The 26,695-nt window shown below is 44.2% G+C and overlaps 4 protein-coding genes and 1 non-coding gene across 7 annotated transcripts; 2 read left to right on the top strand and 3 right to left on the bottom strand.

The window, feature by feature from the left end:
• Nucleotides 1–446: 446 nt before the first annotated feature.
• On the top strand, nucleotides 447–6,396 carry nudt22 (nudix (nucleoside diphosphate linked moiety X)-type motif 22). Of its 3 annotated transcripts, none has more exons than XM_052051592.1 (7): nucleotides 447–712; nucleotides 1,500–1,614; nucleotides 1,793–2,246; nucleotides 2,339–2,452; nucleotides 3,860–3,960; nucleotides 5,199–5,292; nucleotides 5,361–6,396. In XM_052051592.1, the coding sequence occupies exons 2-7, from the start codon at nucleotides 1,526–1,528 to the stop codon at nucleotides 5,463–5,465; spliced, it is 957 nt and encodes a 318-aa protein (XP_051907552.1). In that variant the 5' UTR covers nucleotides 447–712; nucleotides 1,500–1,525; the 3' UTR covers nucleotides 5,466–6,396. The 3 variants fall into 3 exon arrangements, with proteins under 3 accessions (XP_051907552.1, XP_051907463.1, XP_051907644.1); XM_052051503.1 differs by having other exon boundaries at nucleotides 450–708; XM_052051684.1 differs by having other exon boundaries at nucleotides 459–708; nucleotides 3,863–3,960.
• On the bottom strand, nucleotides 3,480–16,546 carry si:ch211-107m4.1 (heterogeneous nuclear ribonucleoprotein U-like protein 2). Its single transcript, XM_052046969.1, has 12 exons — nucleotides 16,223–16,546; nucleotides 15,290–15,569; nucleotides 15,060–15,136; nucleotides 14,727–14,969; nucleotides 14,137–14,249; nucleotides 12,916–13,182; nucleotides 8,264–8,386; nucleotides 8,082–8,183; nucleotides 7,125–7,293; nucleotides 6,826–7,056; nucleotides 5,773–5,804; nucleotides 3,480–5,691 (listed from the first exon to the last, which is right to left on the bottom strand). Exons 1-12 carry the CDS (start codon nucleotides 16,395–16,397, stop codon nucleotides 5,632–5,634), a joined length of 1,872 nt encoding a protein of 623 aa, XP_051902929.1. The 5' UTR covers nucleotides 16,398–16,546; the 3' UTR covers nucleotides 3,480–5,631.
• Nucleotides 16,547–17,462: 916 nt separating this feature from the next.
• zgc:153018 (Transmembrane protein 179-like) lies at nucleotides 17,463–21,193 on the bottom strand. The gene is made up of 4 exons (XM_052052383.1): nucleotides 20,665–21,193; nucleotides 19,562–19,699; nucleotides 19,408–19,486; nucleotides 17,463–18,935 (listed from the first exon to the last, which is right to left on the bottom strand). Exons 1-4 carry the CDS (start codon nucleotides 20,994–20,996, stop codon nucleotides 18,750–18,752), a joined length of 735 nt encoding a protein of 244 aa, XP_051908343.1. The 5' UTR covers nucleotides 20,997–21,193; the 3' UTR covers nucleotides 17,463–18,749.
• Nucleotides 21,194–22,324: 1,131 nt separating this feature from the next.
• trnaf-gaa (transfer RNA phenylalanine (anticodon GAA)) lies at nucleotides 22,325–22,397 on the bottom strand. The gene has a single exon. It is a non-coding gene; the product is annotated as a tRNA-Phe (tRNA).
• A 168-nt stretch (nucleotides 22,398–22,565) lies between these two features.
• hs6st2 (heparan sulfate 6-O-sulfotransferase 2) lies at nucleotides 22,566–25,903 on the top strand. Its single transcript, XM_052049202.1, has 2 exons — nucleotides 22,566–23,871; nucleotides 24,278–25,903. The coding sequence occupies exons 1-2, from the start codon at nucleotides 23,306–23,308 to the stop codon at nucleotides 25,089–25,091; spliced, it is 1,380 nt and encodes a 459-aa protein (XP_051905162.1). The 5' UTR covers nucleotides 22,566–23,305; the 3' UTR covers nucleotides 25,092–25,903.
• Nucleotides 25,904–26,695: the final 792 nt, after the last annotated feature.

Here is a 26,695-nt window from a genome sequence, read left to right as displayed (position 1 = left end):
TGACAAGCCACCAAGCGTTGTGAGTAAACATGAGGGGGAGAAGATAAGGAATTACTTTAACGTTTTAATAAATGCGCGGTAATTGAAGTAGAAAACGGGTATACCGAAATGACTGCAGTTCATTACCCAATGTTCTTCTTGGTAGAGTTGCATAAACTCAAATCAGGGATTTCACACCTGGAATTCGGAAATGTGTACTTTCACAATAAAATGTCCATTAGCGTACTCAGAACAAGAAATCCAAAGTTAACAATTCATATTAACGTTCACCTTATGAAATTATTACCCAAAATCATATGTTAAATCTTCACATGCGCGCACAGCTTTAACATCTTAACCGTATCTTCTTAACTATTCGTTTTGTGTGTTAAGTGAACACTGGTTTGAATCTTGGCAACTTGACTCATTCCGATTTTTAGGGTCTGTAACCACACCTCCTGCATGGGGTTTTCAGCGAACGCGATTAACTTGCTTGAGTAAAGATTTTTTTAATGTAATGGTCATAGAAAAAAATGCATTTATCACATCGGTGGTGAGAACAATTGATTGTGTTGTTTGTTAGTTTGTTTTTTGGTCGTTGTGTTTGGGTCACGTGCGGCTCCGTGAGCCAATGGCATCACTGGACAAGAAGCAGAAAGTGGGGTTTGACTTTGACAACAAGGGAGTACGAGTACACTGCTTGACAGCACCGGGCGACCCAAATATAATGTACGTAAGTAAAGTATGTCCAATTTAAATCCACCAAGTGACCGTTTAGCATGCAGGCTAGCATTACACACATTTTAGGTTGCCCCAGTAGCTTGGCTTGCTCATTCTGAACCTTTATCGATGTTTCGTTGTTGGTGCATTACGGAGTCATTTAATCCACTGATTTATTATGAATGGACTGTCGCTACCTTCGCGGTTTAAAACAGAGGGTATCCATCTTACGTTGCCACTACGACTGACTACTTCTGGGACAGACTAAAAGGCTTCAAGTAAAAAAGCTTAACATTGGTTCATGACATTAAACTACAACCAATCATTATCAAAATTCACATGCATGTCTAATTCTCACTCCAACCTCTGAAAATATCAAAACAATTGCCAGTGTATTTTGGATTTTATCGGCATTAAGTCTTTCTCCCACATAAAAATTACGTGGACATAACATATAAATCCCTGAAAACGTCAAAATAATCACACCAATAATTAGGATTTTATGAATTATGACCTCTTCCTCTCCATACGGGCTCACTACATCTTCGCGTTACTTATAGTGAGGAAACTTTAATGGTCATACACTCCAAAATATTGAGGTGATCGTTTCAAATTTTCCGAGACTGATGTGGCCATAGCACAAGTAGAGACGATGTATTGCTTTTTGCTGACATAAAGCAACACGAAGCTTGTTCACGCATACACTTTGAACTGTTGGACTGTCCATGAAATATTTTGTAAGGTGGATTTTCTATAGAAGAGGTATTACTCCTGATTAAAAACAAATAACCGTCGCTCAGGAGAAAAAGTGGACAAGAACGGCTGGATGACGGACCCTGAGGTTTCTTTGTTACTGCACTGCGCAGCCTGGCGAGGTCTGCGGCAGTCCCAAGTGCGGGTGGAGCTGTCTGAAAGGTAGGATCATCAAGCACAACTTCATCGAGGTCAGTAGTGTTCAGATCCACAGACGTGACATAGGGGGGAAATTGTAGCTACAGATGTGTTGTCATTCATTGAAGAAATATCAGAATTTAGGTAATAAAGTTGGATGTGAACTTATAACCGCCCCCTCCCCCCGAATTATTACCCTAAGGTATAACCGTCAGACAGACGCCGCTCTCCAACATCACATTGAGGAGGTGTGGACAGCGCGGGTGTCCAAAGAGCCGTGGCTTTTTGATGGCGCCAAATTCCGCCTGCACTCTTTCCATGTCACACTGCCTACTGCTCAGCTCTCATCCTGCACTCCATCATTCCAAAACCTAGACTCTAGACACAGTCCAGCAAGTGCGCCACTGCTCACTCTGAGGGTGGGCCTCACTTCGTATAAAGACTACCTGGGCACCAACTGGTCATCCCATGCAGCGGAGCTCCACAAACGTGGGGAGGCCGAGTTTGGCAGCAGCCAGGCGCTGCTGGCCCAGCCTTTAGGAGTGGGTGCCGTTGTGTGCACGGGCGATGGACAGGTGGTGTTCATTAGGAGGAGCCAGGAGGTGGCTGAGGCAGGTGGGAAATTGGACCTTCCCGGTGGACACCCGGAACCAAAGGTGAGGGGAAGCCTTTTCACTGGTACAAGTCAAATCTTACGGAGATGGAGTATGTCGTTTTTGATGGATTTTACAATTTTGGTTGTCCTCAGGTGGCGTGCGAGCGTCTTGGTGAGGCCAAGATTGACGTGAAACTGCTGGAAAAGAATTCGGAGGCTGTCGTTGCCGAGCTTTTCTCGTCTATTTGTGCTGAGATTAGAGATGAGGTGGGTCTTTTTTCCAGTCCAAAGATGTAGGACTCGGGCTGGCGTGTCGAGACGATCATTCTATGGTCATTTTATCGAGTGACTTTTTCCAACCTGTCTTTCAAATACAGGCTGTCCATAAAGACTATCATTTCAATTTTAAAAAAATGCAATTGATTAGATATTTTATTCAGATTTGTTCTATTGTATTCAGCATTTATTAAAGTTTTTTAAAAACCTATTTTAATACACTTCTACATGGGCAACAAGAGTTGCACGAAGCACATCAAGACATAGGCATGGATAGCCTCATCAATTGTGGCAATGGCATCAGTAATCCTTTGCTTTAGGTCAGTAATGTCCTTTATCTTTGTTCGATACACGATATCTTTATTAAAAGAAGTAAAAAAAAGTTAATAAATGCTGAATACAATAAAACAAATCTGAATAAAATATCTAATCAATTGCATATTTTTTTTAATGGTAGACTTTATGGACACTCTGTACTTTGTCAAAGAAGCATCAATCACAAAGACACAGAAAAAAATGATCAGAATAAGCTAATTTTGAACAACAAAGGCCTTTTTTTGTTCTGACTGTTCTTGTCTCACTCGTGGTAAATTACTGAGATTATTTGAAGCTGGAACTTTCTTTTATGGAACCACAGTGTGAAACTCACTCAGATATGTACAAATGTATACATTTCAGTTGGAACCCATGAATGATGCACTCTAAGCAATCGTTTCAGTATTTTATATCCACACGCACGCACGCACGCACGCACACACACACACACACACACACACACACACACACACATTTAAAAACATTGCATTTCTTTGGCAAATGAGGATGCAATTCACACAGAAACATTTTTTGGCAGACTTGCATTTCATTTTGGTAATAAAAATGTTTAGGTTTTGGAGACTTTTGATGCGAAGCAAGGTCACTTAGCCTCACCTGTGCAAGTGTACATGAGAAAAGATCGAAAGAAATCTGGGGGGAGCTTGGAGAGTTTGACGAAACAGAAACACGGATGGCCGAGCCGTAAACTTGGACTGCCTGTTTATTTGCCTGTCATTTTTTTGAATAAGTGTATGAAGTATTACCCTTCCACACATTTGGACGAAATAGGAGGCACTTATTTTCACATTACGGTGGAATAAAAAACATTTATATTATTTCTGTGTAAACTGGTTCTAGTGAATGCTGGCATGAAAGTTGGGATGGGTGGGGTGGTATCAGAACGAAAGTAAATTCCAGAATTATGGGGGCGTGCCTTTGAATAATATCACTGTCATTTGCTTTTTCTGTGAATTTAAGTGAAAACTATTTAAAACGAGAAATCTGGTGGGAGATGTTATTGATACAGACTTATTTCTCTTTCCTTTTATGTTCTCTTGATTTTTACTAATAAGCATTTGCCAGCAGGTTAACATTCCTTTGTGTTCTCTTGGAGAACCACTGCTGATGGGCATGATCTTGAATCACACGAGTGCCGGAAGACCAAGTGCTGAGTTCTACATCAGGTATACTCTCATTTGAGGATGATTTTTTTGCCAGATTACAGAAAACCAGGCTGTCGGAAATGTCTGTCCAGGACAAGTCTGTGGGAGCGTGTTCATGATATTCCAACTCGTGGAAATGTAGGAAAATAAATTATTCGTGTAAGATGATGTCTTTTTCAGGTTCGTTGTTGTTGTACAGATGACACATTTTATTATTGGAGGGGGGGGAGAAGGGAACCACAACCCTATTTATATATACAGTGATCCCTCGCTGTATCACGCTTCATTTATTGCGGCTTCAGTACATCACATTTTCCCCCAAAGTACCGATACTGTATTCATAAAAAAATGCCAAAGGCCTCAGAGGTTTTGTACATGCCTGTACGCATGATTGGTTCCCGGCACGACATCGACCAATGACAGTACGAGTGGATTTATCCCGTGAGCTAATTGTCTGCGCATTTTCGCTAATTGACTGCTCAGTGTCTCCTCACGCGGTTAACTCTCGTTCGCCTGCCTCTCCTCAATACCGATGAATTGTCTTATCATAAACACATTGGCTGCATGGGGATAGCTGGCCTGGAGCTGGCTGGAGGCTAACGGCGGCTACACTGTCAGCGCTTAAAAGGAGAGCTACGCCACCAACACATCTCTTCAAGTCTCTTGTACTGCTGTAGTCTTTGTCTCACATATGTAAAGTATAATCGCTGCTACCCACGTACACTTACAGAAAAATTCCTAGGTGGGGAGCCAACCCTCCTTTGCGGGTTTTAACTTATTGCGGCAGGGTCCCGGGCTGCATTAACCGCAATAAGTGAGGGATCACTGTATAAGCATGTTTTCTCAAAAAACAAGTCTCAATTTGGTTGTGTAACATTAAGACTTTTTGTTCTGGAAAATAGGCGACTTTTTAACAGCAGTGTATAGGGATGGGAATCATAACCAGGTTCCCAGTAATTCAATTCATTTGAATTATTTGTTTTCTTGGCTGGTGTGAGCTGAGTGCATTCAACAAAGTCGGTGCACTGTCTTGACAAGTGACATAAGGCACACCTTAATTTTGTATGAAAAATAAATGTTCAGGTTAGTACAGCAGATTTTCCCATGTTGTTGTGTAACATCAGATTTTTAAGCGGCGTTGCAAAATTTTCTAGTCAGAGGTAGAGAATGTCCACCATCCCAGTCTTCTCTGTCCTCTCAAGCATTTTGTCCCCAGATCAGGCAGAATAAAAGTTTCACGTTTGTCTTTGTGTCCTGAGTTGTTCGCTGTCATCCGACAAAATCCGAGAGTTATACTGGAAGGGAGGAGCAGAGGCCAACGAGTCCACAGACATCGTGTTCCTCAGCCGAGCGGTGAGAAATTATTTTTTTTTAAAGCTGCACCAAAAACCATATTGACTACGTTTACATATTCCAAACAGGAGACGTTGCGGCTGGACGGAAGCAGCCCTTTGTGGCAGGAGATGTGTCCCTCCGCTAAGGGAGCTGTGCTGCTTTTCCAGACAGTGAAGCCTGAACAGTTGTGATTTGATAAAATCTTATTAGGAGCATTCAAGCTTTGAATCCACATTGTGCAAGTAAAAACCCAATGAATACTTTAGAAAAATGACAGTTTTGTCCTGAAATATTTCAACGCTGATCCAGTCTGACTGGCTGATTGTGACTGGCACTTTCCTTTCCATATCTGGTTCATCAGTAGCCCTCATAGCCACTGGCGTAGTACAGGGCGTGGTCATGATAAGGCACAGTCCACTGTGAAATGGAGGACAACATAAAATCAGTTCTGATTGCATGCTTTTTAAATCTGGTGGTTCTAAATTAATATGTACTTACATGCTGGCCCCAGCACTGCATGTTATTCCAGCCTTAACGAAAAGGCAGAAATGTAACTTTACAACATGAACAGTACATTAAAGACAAGACTATTTAAGTTTTCCTTTTTGCAGCTATAATGACTCGCATCCACTCTTCGAAAATGTCTTCGGTGAAGGATTATGATTGATATTAAGGCAGAGTTTAAACTTTATGATTCTGAATTTGAAGCAATTTTAAGTGATTTGCAAGTCTTCTTGGTAAGAAGTGGTGTATAAATTGCTTTTACAGTGGTCCCTTTAAAATGAATGGAAATGCCAATCGCTTCCAGCCCCACTTTTTGTTACTAAGTCGCGAGTATGCAGGGGTCCACAGTATAACAATACTCACAGGCGTATCACTGGCATCAGGCAGATCCTTGATTGTCCAAAACCATTACTTTTTAAGGAACACAAGAAAATGGCATGTGTGTTGAGTCACTAATGTTGCATTGTCAAAGAGAGCAAAGGGACAGACACAATATTGATTTAGGGGAAAAAATAAATAAACGTGAAATTAACCAACCTTGGACAAGGTTTCGGCCCAATGCCAGAGATCGATTCTTTATCCTCGGCAAAGAATGATTAAATTACTGCATCTTACTAAGCAGTTGTGCGTCTTCTTCGTGGACATTCACATTTCTGTATTATACTGCATCCTGGTGGCCAAGGCGCATGCAAACAGAAGACCCACAGATTCACCTATTTACAACCACCCCCCCAACCCTCAATGTTTTTTAAATTTATTTTGGCCCAGGAATTGGAGGTCTGCTCCACCAATGTATTTATAATGGCCATAAATGATATGCAGATTTTTGTTATTCATAGACTGGCCTTATCCCAATTTTCCCATGAATAGTAAGGGTCCACTGTTTTGTCTTGTACAGACATGTTGTTGCACGGTTTGTGTTTAAATATCCATTGATTAGCCACGATGTCAGGACAATTTTTTTAGCTTGTCTATGCTATTTTGCATTCTGAGTTGGCTTTAGCACAGTGCACTTTACTCAGGCGATATATAATTTCTCAAACATACTTTTCATTCCACTTCCCCTAATCCAGTGAGGTGAATGAGGAGGCCCATGCTCGTGCGGTCTTTTCTTCAGCAAATACTTCTTCGGTTTCTCAGGTTTGGTAACAGGAGGCAGCAACCGTCGGGCCTCATCTTTATACTCCTGCAGCAACGTCTGTGCCACATCTCGCTCCAGCTCCACATAGTGTAATTCGTCCAAGATGTCGCCAAGCTGCTCGGGAAGACTGCAGCTGACTACAAGGAAGGAGTGGTAAAATTTCGGAAAAGCTGTTTTGGCAAGACTGCTGCAAATCCAGGCCCACCTTGGAGTTTGAGCAGAGCGGTCTCGGGAATGTTCTCGCCATCTTTTTGGCGCTCCGACAGTCGTCTTTTCCACTCATCCGCCGAGGGGAAAAGCACCACTGCTGCACGCCGTCCAAAGCCAGAGAACAGCTGGAACTTGTAACGCTGCGCAGAGAAGAGAGTGTTCCACTGCGAAAACAAACAAGAAAACACAGGAGAATATTGCAATATTCCAAAAAGAACATGGACACTGTCATATTCCCGATATTATTTATTGTGATGGTACCAAATCTAAATGCATTTTTAGGAGAAAATCAAATGTAAATATACAGTATATAAATAATACTGCAGAATGGAACTGAATATCCTGCTTCAAGTATGAATACATTAATCAAAGCTTTACTAGAAATAAGATTTTTTAAAATAGAAAACCACTACGAACTATATCCATGATCAGTGGAAGGCTTTCTCAGCAAATATACACATTTGACCGTACTGCATTATGATAAATAAAGTACAGTCAAACAAAAGTAAATCCGAGCAAATAATACAATATCCTTAATTTGTAAATACTAAATGAAAATATACATCTATTCACAGGCGGGTGTTTAGAATATTAAAAATTTGAATATAACTACTAAAAACAAGGTTTTTGAATTTTTTACTTTTTTAATGTCCAAAATGTCAAACAATTTAATACATGAGCTAAAAACGTTCCCAGCTAAAAAAGAAAACCGAGAAGCTAATTAAATAAATAGTGATAAAACCTTTCTTTGAAAATAGACTACGGACTAATTTCAAATATCTATCATCCAAAAAGGTTAGCTAAAAATAAACAGGAGAAGACAAAGGATTATAACTTTTTTTTCATGATTATAAACACGAAAGGTTGTATCGGAACTTGAGGGCAAGGAGATCTGCTGAGCCGTATTTTTGGCACCCAACCCCTGCACGTTTGTCACGAACTGAAACCGTACCTGGTCAAGGATGTAGTTGCCTGGCGTGTGAGCGGCCATTTTGATTAACTCGGTCAGACACTGGGCTGCCTGCTGTAGCCGGCGCTCCCTTGCACCCCCGCTCTAAAACGTGCAATGATACATGTTTGAGTCACTTGAAGGAGGCTAGTGATGGGTGTGCCACGTCAAGGTTTTAGACTGACCATCATGCACGAGAGAAGCTCCTCCGTGCCCAGCAGCTTGTAGTTTTTTTCTGGGTGCTGCTGAATGTGAGCTCTGGCCCAGTGACTCTTGCCGGAACCAGGGAGACCCACCATCAATAATACCTACACAGACACAGATGGAAGTACAGACAAGGGTCAGAGCCCTGCTGTGAAAATCAAAATAAGGCAAATAATGGATGCCCTCCAAATGTTTTTGTGAATGGTCTAAAACAAAATATGATCTCAAAAACTTTAACATCATGCACCACATGTGCGTGTGTTTGGTGGTTACAAAAATCTACACACGCCTGTTGAAATGCCACAATGCGTGATACATATAAAATGGGACTAAGAAAAAACATTTCAAACTTTTTTCCACCGGTGATGTGACCAATAACTTTTTCACAGCGATTGAAAAAAAAAAAAGTAAAAAGAAATACTTTCAAGTGAGGACATAAAGATATACAACGGTTGGTCAGGAAACACCTACTAAAATATCTGGACTTGATTGGAGATTATTCAGAGGAACTGTAAGTGGTGACATCTGGATGCTGATTTACATTTAAAATGTGCTTGAGTGTGATTTATTTCTTCTGATCACAGTCACATCCTCAGTAATAGGCAGAAGTGTGCCTATGCCTGCGGATGCAAACATTAGCTCAACTAATTTTTTGGTCTCTTGAATTCAGTCAATCGGTGCAATCGGTTAGCGCGTTTGGCTGTTAACCGAAAGGTTGGTGGTTCGAGCCCAACCAGGGACGCTTTACCCCTCCGTGAGTCGTCACCTTACCGTGGTGGAGGGGTTTGTGTGTCCCAATGATCCTAGAAGCTAAGTTGTCTGGGGCTTTATGCCCCTGGCAGGGTCACCCATGGCAAACAGGTTCTAGGTGAGGGGCCAGACAAAGCACGGCTCAAAAGACCCCTTATGATGAGTAAAATTAATGGATCTCAGTTTCCCTTGCCCGGACGCGGGTCACCGGGGCCCCCCTCTGGAGCCAGGCCTGGAGGTGGGGCTCGTTGGCAGGCGCCTGGTGGCCGGGCTTACACCCATGGGGCCCGGCCGGGCACAGCCCGAAGAGGCAACGTGGGTCCCCCTTCCCATGGGCTCACCACCCATGAGAGGGGCCAAAGGGGTCGGGTGCAATGTGAGCTGGGCGGCAGCCAAAGGCGGGGACCCTGGCGGTCCGATCCTCGGCTGCAGAAGCTAGCTCTTGGGACATGGAATGTCACCTCTCTGGCAGGGAAGGAGCCCGAGCTGGTATGTGAGGCAGAGAATTTCCGACTAGATATAGTCGGACTTGCCTCCACACACAGCCTGGGTTCTGGTACCAGTTCTCTCGAGAGGGGTTGGACTCTCTTCCACTCTGGAGTTGCTCACGGTGAGAGGCGCAGAGCAGGTGTGGGCATACTCATTGCCCCCCGGCTCAGTGCCTGTACATTGGGGTTCACACCGGTAGACGAGAGGGTTGCCTCCCTCCGCCTTCGGGTGGGTGGACGGGTCCTGACTGTTGTTTGTGCATATGCACCAAACAGCAGCTCAGCATACCCACCCTTTTTGGAGTCCTTGGAGGGTGTGCTGGAGAGTACTCCTGCTGGGGACTCCCTTGTTCTGCTGGGGGACTTCAATGCTCACGTGGGCAATGACAGTGATACCTGGAGGGGCGTGATTGGGAGGAACGGCCCCCCCGATCAAAACCCGAGTGGTGTTTTGTTATTGGACTTCTGTGCTCGTCACGGATTGTCCATAACGAACACCTTGTTCAAGCATAAGGGTGTCCATATGTGCACTTGGCACCAGGACACCCTAGGCCGCAGTTCGATGATCGACTTTGTAGTTGTATCATCGGATTTGCGGCCGCATGTTCTGGACACTCGTGTGAAGAGAGGGGCGGAGCTGTCAACTGATCACCACCTGGTGGTGAGTAGGCTCCGATGGTGGGGGAAGATGCCGGTCCGTCCTGGCAGACCCAAACGTATAGTGAGGGTTTGTTGGGAGCGTCTGGCGGAATCCCCTGTCAGAAGGAGTTTCAACTCCCACCTCCGACAGAGCTTTTCCCATGTTCCGGGGGAGGCGGGGGACATTGAGCCCGAGTGGACCATGTTCCGTGCCTCTATTGTTGAGGCGGCCAATCTGAGTTGTGGCCGTAAGGTGGTTGGTGCCTGTCGTGGCGGCAATCCCCGTACTCGCTGGTGGACACCAGCAGTAAGGGATGCCGTCAAGCTGAAGAAGGAGTCTTATCGAGCCTTTATGGCCTGTGGGACCCCAGAGGCAGCTGACGGGTATCGACTGGCCAAGCGGACCGCGGCTTCGGTGGTCGCCGAGGCAAAAACCCGAGCGTGGGAAGAGTTCGGTGAGGCCATGGAAGCCGACTTCCGGACGGCTTCGAGGAAATTCTGGTCCACCATCCGACGTCTCAGGAGGGGGAAGCAGTGCACCACTAACACTGTGTACAGTGGGGATGGGGCGCTGCTGACCTCGACTCGGGACGTTGTGAACCGGTGGGCAGGGTACTTCGAAGACCTCCTCAACTCCACCAACACGCCTTCCTTGGAGGAAGCAGAGCCTGGGGACTCTGAGGTGGGCTCTCCTATCTCTGTGGTTGAAGTCACCGATGTTGTTAAAAAGCTCCTCGGTGGCAAGGCCCCAGGGGTGGATGAGATCCGCCCGGAGTTCCTCAAGGCTCTGGATGTTGTGGGGCTGTCCTGGTTGACACGCCTCTGCAACATCGCGTGGTCAACAGGGAGAGTGCCTCTGGATTGGCAGACCGGGGTGGTAGTCCCTCTTTTTAAAAAGGGGGACCGGAGGGTGTGTTCCAACTACAGAGGGATCACACTCCTCAGCCTCCCTGGTAAGGTCTATTCAGGGGTGCTGGAGAGGAGGGTCCGTCAGGAAGTCGAGCCTCAGATCGAGGAGGAGCAGTGTGGTTTTCGTCCCGGCCGCGGAACAGTGGACCAGCTCTACACCCTTAGCAGGGTCCTTGAGGGTATGTGGGAATTCGCCCAACCAGTCTACATGTGTTTTGTGGACTTGGAGAAGGCGTTTGACCGTGTCCCTCGGGGAGTTCTGTGGGGGGTGCTTCGTGGGTATGGGGTACCGAACCCCCTGATACGGGCTGTTCGGTCACTATACCACCGATGTCAGAGTTTGGTTCGCATTGCCGGCAGTAAGTCGGAATCGTTTCCAGTGGAGGTAGGACTCCGCCAAGGCTGCCCTTTGTCGCCGATTCTGTTCATAACCTTTATGGACAGAATTTCTAGGCGCAGCCGAAGCGTTGAGGGGGTCCGTTTTGGGGGCCTCAGTATTACATCCCTGCTTTTTGCAGATGATGTGGTGCTGTTGGCTCCTTCAAACGGGGCTCTCCAACTCTCACTGGAGCGTTTCGCAGCCGAGTGTGAAGCGGTTGGGATGAAAATCAGCACCTCCAAATCTGAAACCATGGTCCTCAGTCGGAAAAGGGTGGAGTGCCCCCTCCGGGTCGGGGAGGAGATCTTACCCCAAGTGGAGGAGTTCAAGTATCTTGGGGTCTTGTTCACGAGTGGGGGTAGGAGGGAGCGGGAGATTGACAGGCGGATCGGTGCAGCGTCTGCTGTGATGCGGACGTTGTATCGGTCTGTCGTGGTGAAGAAGGAGCTGAGCCAAAAGGCGAAGCTCTTAATTTACCGGTCGATCTACGTCCCAACCCTCACCTATGGTCACGAGCTATGGGTCGTGACCGAAAGAACAAGATCCCGGACACAAGCGGCTGAAATGAGTTTTCTCCGCAGGGTGTCCGGGCTCTCCCTTAGAGATAAGGTGAGAAGCTCAGTCATCCGGGAGGGGCTCAGAGTCGAGCCGCTTCTCCTCCACATCGAGAGGAGCCAGATGAGGTGGCTTGGGCATCTGATTCGGATGCCTCCTGAGCGCCTCCCTGGTGAGGTGTTCCGGTCATGTCCCACCGGGAGGAGACCCCGAGGAAGACCCAGGACACGCTGGAGAGACTATGTCACCCAGCTTGCCTGTGAACGACTCGGGATCCCCAGGGGAGAGCTGGAAGAAGTAGCTAGGGAGAGGGAAGTCTGGGCTTCCCTGCTAAAGCTGTTGCCCCCGCGACCCGGCCCCGGATAAGCGGTAGATGATGGATGGATGGATGGATGGATGGATGAATTCAGTCATACAGGATAGATTCAATTAATTGTTGAAAAAAAAAAACAACCGTCATCTTTACTTCACAAAATTTGAACAGGGTGTTGAACATTTTTAGATAGAGTACCAATCAAAAATTTCAAAACACCTTAAAATTCAAATGCCTCAAAACAATAAGAGGTAAAGAAATTCAAGCTATTATTGCCTGATGATGCAGAGCTGTGAACTCAAAGTCATTCCAGATCATAAAGATGACTGAGAAAATACCAAGATGTCAAAGCTTTTATCTGGGCAAAAGATGCATAGTTTGAACAATCTAAATGATAAAACATTGTGTTTTAATTATTTTTTTTTGTTTACCAAATAATGACATCAATATTTCTTCATAATGTCTATGATGAAAGTATTGCTATATAATTCAAGAAGTTTTTAAATAATAATCTGCGAATCGGAAAAAGATGGAGGAAGACTGTATTTTCGAATAAGGGTTCACTGCAAGCTTTAAAGTGATCGAGTGCTAGAAATTTACCTCACTCTGTGCTCTGGAGCTCGGCGCAGATGCATGGCGATGCCTCAGCATGGCGGGGAGTGCCGCCAGTGTAGTGAAGCCCGGAGGAACGGGATACCAGGGGGGAGCCGTGGGGTCCAAAAGGAAGCGAACCGCACAGCTCTTACAGATTACATGAGGGAACAGAGCACGGCCTCCAAGCTCGGAGGCTTCCAGGGAAAAAGCCACACCCAGAAAACGGCCATTCTTGTGGAAGGAGAGTTGAACGCCGCCATCCGTGGAGAAAGACTGCGGGATGAGATCAGTCAGGATTAGTGCAAAATAAAGCACAGTAAACCCTCATACTCGGGCTGGGAGATTAATCAATATCATAGTCGAGTCAGTGTTGCCAACTTTGTGATTTGGTTGCTATATTTAAAGACTTTGCTAACCTCTCATTTTGAAAAAAACAAGTTGACCTCACCTGTACAACTCTACATTAGGGGCTACGACACTGCTTATCCTCACGAAGGCCGTGGGCGTGCTAGAGCCTATCCCAGCTGTCTTTGGGCAGTATGCGGGGTACACCCTGAACTGATTGCCAGCCAATCGCAGGGCACACATAGACAAATAACCATGTGCGCTCACACACATCTAGTGACAATTTAGAGTGTTCCATTAACCTGCCATACATATTTCTGGAATGTGGGAGGAAATCGGAATACCTGGAGAAAACCCATGCAAGCACGAGGAGAACATGCAAACTCCACAAAGGAAGGCCCGAGCCGGAATCGAACCCTGCACCACTGCATTGTGAGGCAGGTGTGCCAACCAGTCATCCACCATTCCACCCCTCTTAAAAACAAATGCATTTAAAATGTTAATTTATTATGGATCATTTTTACATACATTTTTTTTTACTAAAGGGACAATTTTCCCAAGAGGGAGCACTTGTTTTCATATGATTTGTAATGAAAAAAAGATCTGCTAGTATTTCAGTTTTTTTCTGTGACAGTTGATGTTGGGAAACAACTTCATACTTTCAAAGCTTGTTTAACAACAAAAGACAAAAAGAAAACAAAAAGCAAAACTTGGTTTGAATTGGTTGTCATCTGAGAGCAGTCAACACACGCTACCTCATATTTTACTTGTCAGGTGTGGAGTCTCACATTTCAAAAACTGTTCAAGATGTTATAAATAGGTATGCGTACACCCCACATAAATGTGTGGAGGAAGAGAAATTTCAAGGCTGAAGTCACTCACAGCATAACAGCCGATGATGTCACCTTCACAAAACGGCTCTCCAAACTCTTCTTCTCTCCCGCATGTCACTTTTCTCGCACGTCCATCATAAGCGAAAGAAAGCGCATCCTCACCTGAAGACAGAAAAAAATGGTTTCAGAATTGGTCATTTGCCGTCTGAATGAACTCAATTTCAATACTACATGTACCATGTTTCACATGAGTTAAGAAACTTATTTTCAAACATAACTAGGTTATTCTTTACATATGAAACGACTACGATAATGTACCATCCTGTAATAATATGACATGTGAAGTCATTTTAGTAATGTGTGTCCCTAATTTGCAGATGCCATGATAATTGTCTATGGAATATTTGACAATTGGAAATGCACCTTTACTACTTTATTAATAAAATTCAAGGATTTCAATGCATTTCCTCGCTTCTTTCATTCATGAATCAATACTACTGGTCTCATTTCATTTGTTATGTTTATGCATTATTAAACAATTGAAATTGTCACCTAATAACTTTTGAAAAGTAGTGCAGATTATTTTTGAGTGACAAACTAAAACTGATGGTCACAACATTTCTGACAATAAATGCTTACCCAGCAGTAGGGATGTCTGGACCAAGGACCAGCCTATTCGGATCCCGTAGGCCTGGTCGCTCTCCGAGCCATCCGACTGAGAGCTCAATAACCTCCTTTCAAGCCTCACCTCGAAGCCCACCCTGCCTTGCGACACACCGTGGGAGAGCCTGCATCCAGACCACAGGAGAGGAAATCTGTCCCAGAATCGTGGCTGACCGCAGGCGCCGTCAGGGCCCACTTGAAAGTGCAGATGACTGTCGTCTATGTGAAAATAGAATAGGATAAATGAGGCAATGTTATCATAAAAGCAGGTTGAAAATGTGTGTAAATTGCATTCATGTAAATACCCACATGAATGCAATTTGAGTGTATCTTCATCTTCCTCTTTTGCCTCATCTTCCTCCAAAGGACCTTGTGGTAGTTTGGCTCTGGTGGACAATAACAACATGTTCATTCACACTCGTGTAAAAATACCCAGTATCTCATAACTACATACAGTCATGCTAACCACTAGGTCACAGTGTGGCACCCGCCTTCTAAAAGTCCTCTTTTTAAAATCACGTGCTCATCCTCTCCATTACCTTTTATATCGTATCTCCTCTTTAAACTCGTAAAACGCTCGCCCTCGCACCTCCTCTGCCGGTTCCAGGTCAATTTTCTCGGCTTGACAGTCATCAACATTGGGTAACGGACACCTCGGGATGCCTTCAGATTCTGTCTGTGTGGAGGAGTCGGAGAAGTCTTGGGTCCGGTCCGCCGGTGCACATGGCAGCGTGGCACTGGCTGGCTCTGCGTGGGAAGTGGACAAAAGTAGGGAGGAGGAGGCGGAGGCCACCACTGTTTCCGGGGTCTTTGTGATACCTGGTACAGGTGGGGCAGAGGGTTGAAGTGAAGGTGGAGGTGGAGGAGGAGGAAAAAGAGTGTGCACAGAGCCACTATACAGTGCCAAATGCACTGTTCTTCGGCATATTCACAAAATAAAATAGTGGTTGATTTGTCTCTTTTCTTAAATCAGGACAAAGTGTTAGCTAATATACAACTTCGCTTTTACACCAAACTGCTTCAAACAACAAAGCGTGTGATGGAAAAGTGGTTAGGACTGCACGACTGTCCGTGTTTTATGTTATGTGTTGTGTTTATTATTTTACTTTATGTTAACTGTTTTGTAAAGCGCTTTGTTACAGCTGCCGCTGTTGTGAAAGCGCTATATAAATCAGCATGTATTGTATTGTATTGTATTGTATCTTGGTGGTAGTACAGTAGTAGTGACTGAACTGACAACCTCTTATCCATTGAGACACGATTTCAAAAGTTTAGTTACCAGCATATTCCTGTTACTGATATACATCAACTCAAATTACAGAAGTATCAAAAGTATGTATGTAAGTTGAGAATTTAATTTGGGAATCGATTAACTGAAAATTTGGTTTTGGAGACATCGATATTTCAGTATCGATCAGCACATAACCGCACTTTATATAAATCCGTGTAATAATTAAAGAGAAGCAGATTACCTTGTCGTTGAACGTCCTGTTCGTGTATGTTCCCTCTTTGACCACCGTTGTTATCCAGTAAAGACCATAAACGCTCCACAAGTTCTACCTTCAGCCCCCGGCTGTCCAAACCGGCTTGGTTAAGCCTCGACCGCAGCTCGGCCACTTTAAGCTTCTTGATGTCCGATAACTTCATGGTTTCGAGTATATAAAACTGGAGGTGGAATTCTATCGTTTTGGTGTTATTTTTGTGGTCAAAACAAAACAAAAATAAAACAAAACGATGGCGATTTCACAGTCTTAAACCAAAACAATGGTTCAATATGGAGCCTCGGCACCTGATTGGCTGACACGAGCTCCACCTTACTTCCTCGTCTCTCCCGTCTTGCAGATTTTACACGTTTCAAATGTTTCCTGCCACTAAGCGACAATAAAAGTAACTACGTCTTGTCGATGTTGTGAATTAAAGCTGGAATGAAAAACACAGTATCGGATATATTGAAAGTAGACCTGCATTCCATTTTTTCTTATTTTGTTTTGTTGTTTCTCATTTATTTAGTGTATGCTTACTCTGATGCTGCTCACTCTGACTGATGATTCTGTAATATTCCACTTTCATGACATGATGAAATAAAAATAAAATAATTAATTGCACTGTGTCATGAATAAATATGACGTTCACCTTTTGAAATTGAACTACCGAAATATATTTTTTCTACGACATTCTAGTTTGTTGGGATGACCAGTAGTTTATTAATATTATCTAAATCAGAGGTCACCAACTTTTTTGAGAGCTACTTAATGTGTCCTGATTGTGTAAAGGGCTACCAAATTGATACACGTCTGAAATAACATTTGTACAAATTACATTTGATAATATTAGAATGTGTTATTTTTAATATTTAATTTTGATTTTCAGGCGATGATCATCTTAAAGATGTCTCGCAGTACTGCCTGTGTTTGCATTTTTAAAATCATAATTTCAACTACCAAATAACAATCATAGCACTGGCGGGCTATTGGTGTGGTCGTCACGGGCTACTTGGTGCTCGCGGGCACCACGTTGGCAACCCCTGATCTAAATAAATCCAATTAAGCTCAAGTAAGCTATTTACTCTGGATGCTGTGCTGTTTACAGTAAAAATGTATATAAAATACTGACAAATTAAAATATACAAAGACCACATTTTGGATGGGTTCACAAACCAATGACATGTCAATTTCAGCTTATGTTCTCTACAAATCAATAAGGCAAGACACATTTCTTTGAAAATAAGCTCTTTATTTGACAATAACATTGCAAAACCTGGAACATTATGGAACACAAACAAGTACAAGAGGTAGAAACTACACATTGTTGGTCATTATTTATCAAGTTACAAAGTACAAAAAAGTGACTAACTGCCATCACTGCTTTCTTCATGCTCCTCACTCCGCTGTCTCTGTATCATCACAAGTTCAACTTTGCTTCATTTGTTACTCAACAAAATTGGCACGTCTGCAGACCCGTCTGGGTTCCACACAAACTTCAACATGGACAGTTTCATCTGTGACTTCATTTACAGTGGTCGCATCCGCATCGACAGCATCATAACTTTAAAAAAAATCGTTGGCAGAGACATGGATAGTTGTGCTTATTTTTTTGTCACTTGACAAAATATAGATAAGGGTTAGGGGAGAGGCTTCATGCGCACACAGTGAGACTGTTTCACTGTACATGGTGCTCAGTCACTCTCACCACATTACATGCTCCACTATAAAAGCATCTGAGTGCTACATCCGAAAACTCAGACGTCACGCCACACAATTTCTCCATGACCAGGAGATAAAAAGTGCAAACTCTTCTGTAAACAAACATGCACATTACATAGAATGGAGACACATGAACATCATCATTCTCTAGCTAGTGATGTCATTGATGTAATAATATGCAATGCAAATTCAAAGGATAAGTAAACACAATAAAATACTGTTGGCATTATTGATGATACTGACTGGTAATATGCCCACTTGAACTGTGGGAGTTCATGGCTGCTGTGATCAATCAGGTAGCAACGTGCCCCTGGATCCAGCCTATGGTGCTGTTTTTCATTTTTAAATATGCATTTTTAAAATATTTTATACAGCACAATGATTCACTGACAAAATTAAAAACTGTGTATAATTTTCTGTCTCACACACAGGGTATAGAGCCCCACAAAATCTGCTTGGCAACAAGTGCCCAGGCAAATACGTGGCAAGGAAAAATAATTTGAGCAATTCTGTCCATTGAGATTGCCATGTAATTTCTTCTGTTTTATTATGAATTACTTATTTTGTTTATTTTAATAAATGATTTAAAAAAATTAAATCTGACAAATATACAGTACATCTGTCCATACTGATGCTACAATGACCCAGAGATAAGTGATTCTGCAAATCCATGCAGCGCTACATCAATGTAACAATACATTATACCTGACCTTATAATGAAATTTGATGGGCTTGTTCACACACCATATGTACAAAAAATAAACCTGTCAGCTTCCTTTAAGGGTTCCTTAGAGCGTCAGACCATGATGGTGGGGGTTTCTGGGGAAGACGGAGGGGTAGAGGGGTAGCCTTCAGACGGGGCATCCCTCAGAAGAAGTTCCTTTTCCCGCAGGATGCATGGCCCGTTATGCGAATGGTACAGACGCATGAAGGCCAAGGTAGACTGGAGCAACCACAACAGCGTCACAAACCACAGCGAAGCCTGAGCACAGAGACAAGACTCACTCAAATATGGGGTAATCCCGTATGAGTCAATCGTGGATTAACCAGAAGAAAGCAGGCAATTTTGGGGAAATCTATGATAGAGTTTAGAATACAAAATGCCTTAATTCTGATAAATAGCCAGGTTAGGATTATTTCGCCAAATTGCTTGAGTTGGGTTGCATTCAGTTGGCAGCTGGTGGCGTTTAAGTTAATTAATTTTTAGCATAGTTGTTGTTGTTGTACTTTCTGGGGTTTATATATTTGACAATTTAGATGTATTTGGATGTCACAGTTGCCTTGTTTTCATTTTGTTTTTTAACTTGCAAACCTTGCATGTTGCCATCCTCTTTCACTTGATTTGATACGAAACAATAACCTTGAATCCAACTGTAATAATATTTGTAGCTCCCGTCTTTAGCAGTAAAATGCTCCACTGTGATCCACCATCTTGGTTCAGTGAGCGCTCTTACCTGCGCCAGACTGAGCTCTGTGTAGAAGGACGACGTGTCCACGTCCAGATATAGCAGAACCGACTGGGATGCTGCACAGCTGGACATCAAGAAATGAAAATGCCTTTCAGTTTTAGAAAATAACAATAGTAAAACGCCACAGTGTGAGACCCACCTGAAGGGTTCCGAGTTATTGTTGGTGACCGTGTCGCACCAGGAGGCGAGGCCCAGGGACAAGATGACGCTGGCACCGCCTGACAGGAACAGCATACATGCGCTCAGCAGCACCGTCAAGAAGGATGAAAACAAAGTGCTGCGCAAGAAACATGCAAAAGAGAATTTCATTAAACTTAAACCAATATAGTAGAGTGAAAAAATATTCACCAGGTTATTTTGTATGAATTGAAAGGGGACATATCGTAATTGAATACCTGCATACAAGTAATCGGATCTCTGGGCTACCTGCCATCCATCACTTTGAAGCAACAACTAGACTACTTGGAAATTTCAACATGAGGATAATGGTAATTTACATATGGTGATGTGGCTGCTGCATGCACCACATGCACAAATCCGCCAGTGGCTCTCAAACGAAGGTGTTTGTACTGAAGGCCCGGTGCAAAAATTATGTGCAATAAATCTTTGTGTCGTAACATTTTTTTAATACTGCAAATGACGAGTTTACAAATAAAACACAAAACAAAAATGAAGAAACTTTTATTCCTCCCACCTTAGCTTTGGGTCAATTAAAAATCCTGTTATAAATGTGATGTATCATCACAAAAGTCTGACATCCCTGCATGAATATTTCTTTATTTTAGAACAAAATATGCAGTATTGTAGTAATAATATATACATATTTTTAACAAAGACTTTTTCCCCGGACTAAAAGACAAACATATTACGAGATAAGGTCGTAGTTGAAATTCACTTGCTAGTATATGAGTTTTGCCCCTTGTTGAACTTTGACTTTAAAATCGTCCATTCATTATTCAAAGCAACTTTATTTACATCAAACCTCAACTATTTATCCCAAGAATAATGCCTTTGCTCTTGTAAAGATTTAGAATGTTTGAAAAACATGACTATATTATCACTGCATAAAAAAAAACAAATGCAACACAAACAGTTTTGGTGCACTTCAGTTAATTTCCTCACTTGCACTACTCCGAGAACACTGGAATCATATCTGGGTCACTGAAGTGTGCCATCTACAATAATCTCTTATCGCTACCAAACGCGTGTTGTTTATTCATGTGGTGCGTTGAGTCCACTAACTCGTCATGTCGTCCGTGGAGGTAGAAGAGGCATCTCCACCCTTGCGCAGCCCCGTACAGCACCGTAAAAATTCCCACGAAGGTAGCGAACTGGCATGCCGCCGGCGGGCCCCACTGCTGCACAACAAGGCGGGCGACGGCCCCTGCCTCCCGCTCACCAGGCTGCGGTTGCGGAACCCCTTCGGTCCTCCAGTAGCCGCTGGAGAAGAGCGCGCATCGGCCTTTGAACGCGGAGCCGTTGAGGGCCATCGGTACGACCACTAGCAACCCCGCCGCCATGGAGAGGGCGTGCACGGCGCAGTGAACCAGCAATAGTCGCCGGTCCAGCTCCATGTCCGCTGGTTGAGGGGGGGCTCAGTTGTAAAGTTGTAAAACGAAATGCAGCGAAGTGAAATCAGCACATCTCAGTGCGTATAATTTGGAAAAGGCTTTTGGAGTCGGCACGTATTTGACATTAGTTTCCGAGCAAGGGCGGAGACCCGACGACTCAGCTCAGCTCAACATTTCAACTTACGCAACTACAACGTGCAGAGGCATTAACAACAAAAGAAGATGTCTCACTCGGATAATTTTAAAATGTCAATCTAACAGTATTTCAATTGAGTTAATCCACAACCGTCGCAAATTTTTCCATCACTCAGCTCCTAAAAAGACTTATTTTACCACCATCACTAAGGTGGCGTAAACTCTTAGACATACTGGGTTGAAAGTAACCCACATTGTGTGAAATAGATGAGCCCGGCGTTAGGTCCAAAAGGGACCAAGCCGATGCTGGTTTATTTACACCGAGTACATTTGGTTGAGGATTTAACGGTTAATCTTGACCAAACACGTTGGGTTAAATTTTAACAGAGAGGAAGGCCAAAGAGGAGATTCATGGATGCCGTGAGGGTAGACATGCAGGTAGTTAGAGTCAGAGTACATAGATTGCTACCCTAGAGTCAGTACACGACAGAAATTTCATGTATATAATTATCTGCTATCCAATGACTAGATAACAAATCAATTACTCCCCCCCAGATGTATATTAGTGTGTCATGACCTATATTTTCGCCATTTTGTTTGTGTGGATCATCTTCGTTAACACACGATCTTTGAGATTAGTCCAACCACCAGTGACGTACGGGTCTGACGTCACATGCACTTTCAAGAGCAATAATTTAAATTTATTTCGCGGAACTACGCACAACAGCACTGAGAGAGACATTGTATTAACATTATTGTTTGATCTTGATGTCACCCAGCTGGCCTGGGAACACCTCGGGATCCCCCAGGGAGAGCTGGAAGAAGTTGCTAGGGAGAGGGAAGTCTGGGCTTCCCTGTTAAAGCTGCTGCCCCCCGCGACCCGGCCCCGGATAAGCGGTAAGATGGATGGTTGCGTGGGTTTTCTCGGGGTTCTCCGGTTTCCTCCCACATTCCAAAAACATGCATGGCAGGCTGACTGAGCACTCTAAATTGTCCCTAGGTGTGAGTGTGAATGGTTGTTCGTTTCTGTGTGCCCTGCGATTGGCTGGCAACCGGTTCAGGGTGTCTCCCACCTACTGCCCGAAGACAGCTGGGAGAGGCTCCAGCACCCCTTGCGACGCTCGTGAGGAGAAGGCGGTTCGGAAAATGAATGAATGAATGCATCAAATCCGTCGGCAATATCTGGCACGTCAAAATGCCGAAACCCGGGATCGAACCAGGGACCTTTAGATCTTCAGTCTAACGCTCTCCCAACTGAGCTATTTCGGCGATGAGGAAAAGTGCATTTTATTTTATTATTTATAGAATATTATGAATACATCGGCATGCCAATATACGCGATGTGTTGACACGGAAAAAAACCCCGAACATATCTTCGTGCGTTCATTCTGTTTGTGTCCACAGACCCTGTGTTTAACGTTAAGATGACGTCATTTAACGCCAGAATCGGCGCAAAGGCTTCTGGGAAAAAGGGTCAGGAATTGGACGGTGGGGACGCGTGAACCACTTGTAATTTTTACGACTACACTACCACGAAATCGTGACTTGATGGATTGAACGAACGATACAACGTGAAAGACGGTGATGCTGATGTATTTGTGTGTCATCCGTGGATTCAGTGGCGCGTGAAATTCCTCGTATGTGGTGTTTCTCGACGAGCCTAACAAGCGGTAGCGACCGAGCTCGCTGTCGGCTCGGTGTTATTGTTTGGTGGTGGTGGTCGTTTCTCCCCCTGCATCCACGAGCATTTATGGAGAGCGAAACAGAATTTAATTTGAAAGCTGTCACCTCTAGCTCAATGAAGAGGAGAGACATTTTCAGGCATTCTTTTGCAGATTGATTCAATGACACACCGTGTGCGGTGATCGACCGCCGTGGAAACGACGTACGAATGGATACACGTGCTTCAAGATAAGGACACAATCCAGTGAAGCGTGTTTATGTTTTTTGGAAAGCATAAAGAGAAGGGCCTTGTTCAGCGTGTCAAGGGAGTTGATTTAACATTCAAGACCCCTGCTGTGTTTCTCCTTACTGTATCTTTGGTCTGTCCAGGGCATTGTCTTGAGAAAAAGGATTTACGTTTCTCTGCTTTTTTGTAGCTTTGTGGGGGCTGCTTAGTTCGCTTGTTCATCGAGCCGGTTCTCACGAGTGATGTTCTTCTGTTCGTCCCTGAAAAAATGGATGACAAGTCCATCAGCCACCACAAGCTCCTGGTGGTGCTGCTCATGGCATTGATCTTTGGCGTCATCATGATCCAGTACGTTTGTCCGAGCAGGACCGAGTGCCAGATGCTCCACCAGCTGGGGTCCTGGCTCCACATGGCTGGCACCGCGGATTCCCGAAATGGTGGTGGTGACATCCAAGAGAAACGGGATCCGTACATTGCAGAAGATGGGGCCCTGGTGCGCTTTATCCCCCGCTTCAACTTCACCAAGGCGGACCTGAACCGCGCTGTGGACTTCAACATAAAGGGAGACGACGTCATTGTATTCTTACATATCCAGAAGACGGGCGGCACCACATTCGGCCGACACCTTGTGCGGAACATCCAGCTGGAGCGGCCGTGCGAGTGCCACGCTGGCCAAAAGAAATGCACTTGCTACCGTCCGGGCAAGAAAGAAACGTGGCTCTTCTCCAGGTTCTCCACTGGTTGGAGCTGCGGCCTCCACGCTGACTGGACTGAGCTGACACGCTGCGTCCCATCACGGATGGATTCCCGAGAGGTGCCCAAAACTGTACAGAGGTAGTCTGAAGAGTCTGCTCATATAATACAATGCTGTTGTAGTATTGATACAGTGAATATGAAAAGCCTTGACACCCCAGCTCATATACTAGGTTTTGAAATGTAAAAAAACAACAACAAACAACCACAAAAATGAGACCAAGATAAATTATTTAGAAACATTTCCACCTTGATTTTGAGCTATATCTTGCCTAACTATTGGAAAAACAAATTGAAATCTTTAAGATGGAAAACAAAAACAAGTATCGGTAGGTTGCATTAGGGATCCAGATTATTATGACAGTGATTTAAATGGATGTCAATTATACGCAAAACAATTCCCCCATGAGCAGCATGGATCGACTGCATTAAATAATAAGAAAATGGATGGAGAATATCCTAAGGCTTGACTTTTTCCTCTCTCCAGTCGGAACTACTACTACATAACCATCCTGAGAGACCCGGTGTCGCGCTACCTAAGTGAGTGGCGTCACGTCCAGCGCGGCGCCACCTGGAAGGCTTCCCTGCACGTGTGCGACGGCCGCTCGCCGACATTGTCCGAGCTGCCCAGCTGCTACGCAGGTGATGACTGGTCGGGCTGTTCCCTGCAAGAGTTCACCGACTGCCCTTACAACCTGGCCAACAACCGGCAGACTCGCATGCTGGCCGACCTGAGCCTGGTTGGCTGTTACAACGTCTCGGCCATGAACGAAGACGAGCGCTGGGCCGTGCTGCTTGAGAGCGCCAAGCGGAACCTGCGCGGCATGGCCTTCTTTGGCCTAACCGAGTACCAACGCAAAACCCAGTACCTGTTCGAACGCACCTTCGATTTGGCCTTCATCGCTCCCTTCACGCAGCTCAATGGGACGCGGGCTTCCGGGGTGGACGTCCCCGCTGAGACTCAGTGCCGAATCCGCCAGCTCAACCGCTGGGACGTGGAACTGTACGAGTACGCCCGAGATCTCTTCCTGCAGCGTTTCCAATTTGCACGGCAGCGGGAGCGCCGACAGGCCAGGGAGAGGCGGCAGCAGGAGAGGAGGCGACTGCGAGGAAGGCTCATCACCAAACAAGCACACCAGCAGAAGACCACCTTAGCACCCCCTGTGACTGAAAATCATTCGCTAGAACATGCAGAGGAAAATGGGGGTGTGGATTCTGACGGGCTCCTTCCAGACTGGTGGGAAATGGATGAAAGCGGTACCATGGAAGACTACATGGACAATGTGGAGCAGTGGAAATGATTTTTTTCTCTCTCACGCTACGATGAATGCCTTACTCTGTGGAGCTGATATGATTGGAGTTGGAAGAAAGGAACTTGAAGCAACTGCACCAGGAACCTCTTCAGAATATTTCTGTTATTTATAATTGAAAATCTCAGTAGTGCTAAAAATAATAGTCCCATGATTTTCACTGGCTGTAATTTGTTTACACTATCACACAGTTCATTTCTTTTGGTTTTAAATGTATTATTTAGTCGACGTCCTAGGAACCACGGTATGCAAATTACTGAATAATGTTGTAATAGTGGGGATTTGTGTCTTTCTGTTCTCATGTTTTTTTCAGTTGCTGTTGTCTTTATGTCTTAAATATTCAGAGTGTACTACTACTGCAACCTTAACTTTAAATCAGTCAACTAAAAGGCAATATTGTTAAAGTTCAGTTGGCACTTGTGGAAAAAAAGAAGAATTATGTACTGTATTTCTTTGGTTGATGAAAAGAAGAATATCTAATTTTACGAACAGTATTTAAGTTTTATATTGACTGAAATTGCTTTGATTTGTCTTCGCTGAGATGCTGCAACATTTTCCCTCAATGTTTTTTTCTCCTACGATGAACAACGTATTACCTTAAAAAGATTGCAGTTTCAGTTGTCAAAGTGTCTGAATTTGTCCTAATTTTTAAGCAGTCTTTTTGTAACAAAAAAACAAACAAACAAAACAGAAGATACCTCAGTTTTTAGTGTAAGTGATATGTGCGCTAAATGATGTGAATGTTTCAATTGATTTTTTCTTGTCTTTTTTTTTTTTAAATATACAAAACTATTCTACCTGCACCTGACTATTGTGACTATCTTTCGTTACTGTAGACTTCAGGAAGCACCAACTGAGGGTGTGCAACTCTCCTCGATTCATCAAATGCACCAACGCCCCCATGAATAAGTTCCTAAAAAGAATCTCAGCGCTTACCCCCCAAAAAATGTCAGCCTATTCATACTGTTGCTACAATGTAGTAATGGTTTACTTCCTCAATGTAGAAATCGGTGTCTGTTTAATTTGGCTCAAAGCTATTCTATTGTTTGGCTGGCAACCGGTGGATAGAGCATTTACTTATTCTGCCTGTCACAATACTGTACATCACTGGCATAGATAGATAGATAGTGTATATCTTATCTATCTAGTAAATTAACAAATCATTATCCCAGAAATTAAAAGCAATTAATTTTGCAAAGGGGCCAAAATGAGAAAGTGGAAGACCTGCCGAGGCCGAAGCCAACATGGTAACCTCAACTTTGTCAACACACATTTTTAATTAGAAAAAACATTTTTTCAATAAATTGCTTTGTGTGTTGATATGATTTGTATATTTATAATTAGGACAGGCGGCCCGGTATCCCGTGGTTAGCACGTCGGCTTCACAGTGCAGAGGTACTGGGTTCGATTCCAGCTCCGGCCTCCCTGTGTGGAGTTTGCATGTTCTCCCCGGGCCTGCGTGGGTTTTCTCCGGGTGCTCCGGTTTCCTCCCACATTCCAAAAATATGCATGGCAGGCTGATTGAACACTCTAAATTGTCCCTAGGTGTGAGTGTGAGTGTGAATGGTTGTTCGTCTCTGTGTGCCCTGCGATTG

This window comes from Hippocampus zosterae, chromosome 1 (genome assembly GCF_025434085.1).
Source record: "Hippocampus zosterae strain Florida chromosome 1, ASM2543408v3, whole genome shotgun sequence".
NCBI lineage: Eukaryota > Metazoa > Chordata > Actinopteri > Syngnathiformes > Syngnathidae > Hippocampus > Hippocampus zosterae.
Note: the sequence above shows the minus strand (reverse complement) of the source record. Positions and strands in the feature narration are given on the sequence as shown.

What these genes read in the sequence shown, in the direction of transcription:
- si:ch211-107m4.1 (XM_052046969.1), bottom strand. Translation starts at nt 16,397, where the DNA reads ATGAAGTTATCGGACATCAAGAAGCTTAAAGTGGCCGAGCTGCGGTCG. An exon ending in CCAGACATCCCTACTGCTGG is followed by an intron (nt 14,250 to 14,726) that starts GTAAGCATTTAT and finishes TTCTGTCTTCAG; the next exon opens with GTGAGGATGCGCTTTCTTTC. An exon ending in ACATCATCGGCTGTTATGCT is followed by an intron (nt 13,183 to 14,136) that starts GTGAGTGACTTC and finishes CTCATCCCGCAG; the next exon opens with TCTTTCTCCACGGATGGCGG.
- nudt22 (XM_052051592.1), top strand. Translation starts at nt 1,526, where the DNA reads ATGACGGACCCTGAGGTTTCTTTGTTACTGCACTGCGCAGCCTGGCGA. An exon ending in GTGGACACCCGGAACCAAAG is followed by an intron (nt 2,247 to 2,338) that starts GTGAGGGGAAGC and finishes GGTTGTCCTCAG; the next exon opens with GTGGCGTGCGAGCGTCTTGG. An exon ending in GTGCTGAGATTAGAGATGAG is followed by an intron (nt 2,453 to 3,859) that starts GTGGGTCTTTTT and finishes AGCATTTGCCAG; the next exon opens with CAGGTTAACATTCCTTTGTG.
- hs6st2 (XM_052049202.1), top strand. Translation starts at nt 23,306, where the DNA reads ATGGATGACAAGTCCATCAGCCACCACAAGCTCCTGGTGGTGCTGCTC. An exon ending in GTGCCCAAAACTGTACAGAG is followed by an intron (nt 23,872 to 24,277) that starts GTAGTCTGAAGA and finishes TCCTCTCTCCAG; the next exon opens with TCGGAACTACTACTACATAA.
- zgc:153018 (XM_052052383.1), bottom strand. Translation starts at nt 20,996, where the DNA reads ATGGAGCTGGACCGGCGACTATTGCTGGTTCACTGCGCCGTGCACGCC. An exon ending in CTCCACGGACGACATGACGA is followed by an intron (nt 19,700 to 20,664) that starts GTTAGTGGACTC and finishes TTTCTTGCGCAG; the next exon opens with CACTTTGTTTTCATCCTTCT. An exon ending in AATAACTCGGAACCCTTCAG is followed by an intron (nt 19,487 to 19,561) that starts GTGGGTCTCACA and finishes CTTGATGTCCAG; the next exon opens with CTGTGCAGCATCCCAGTCGG.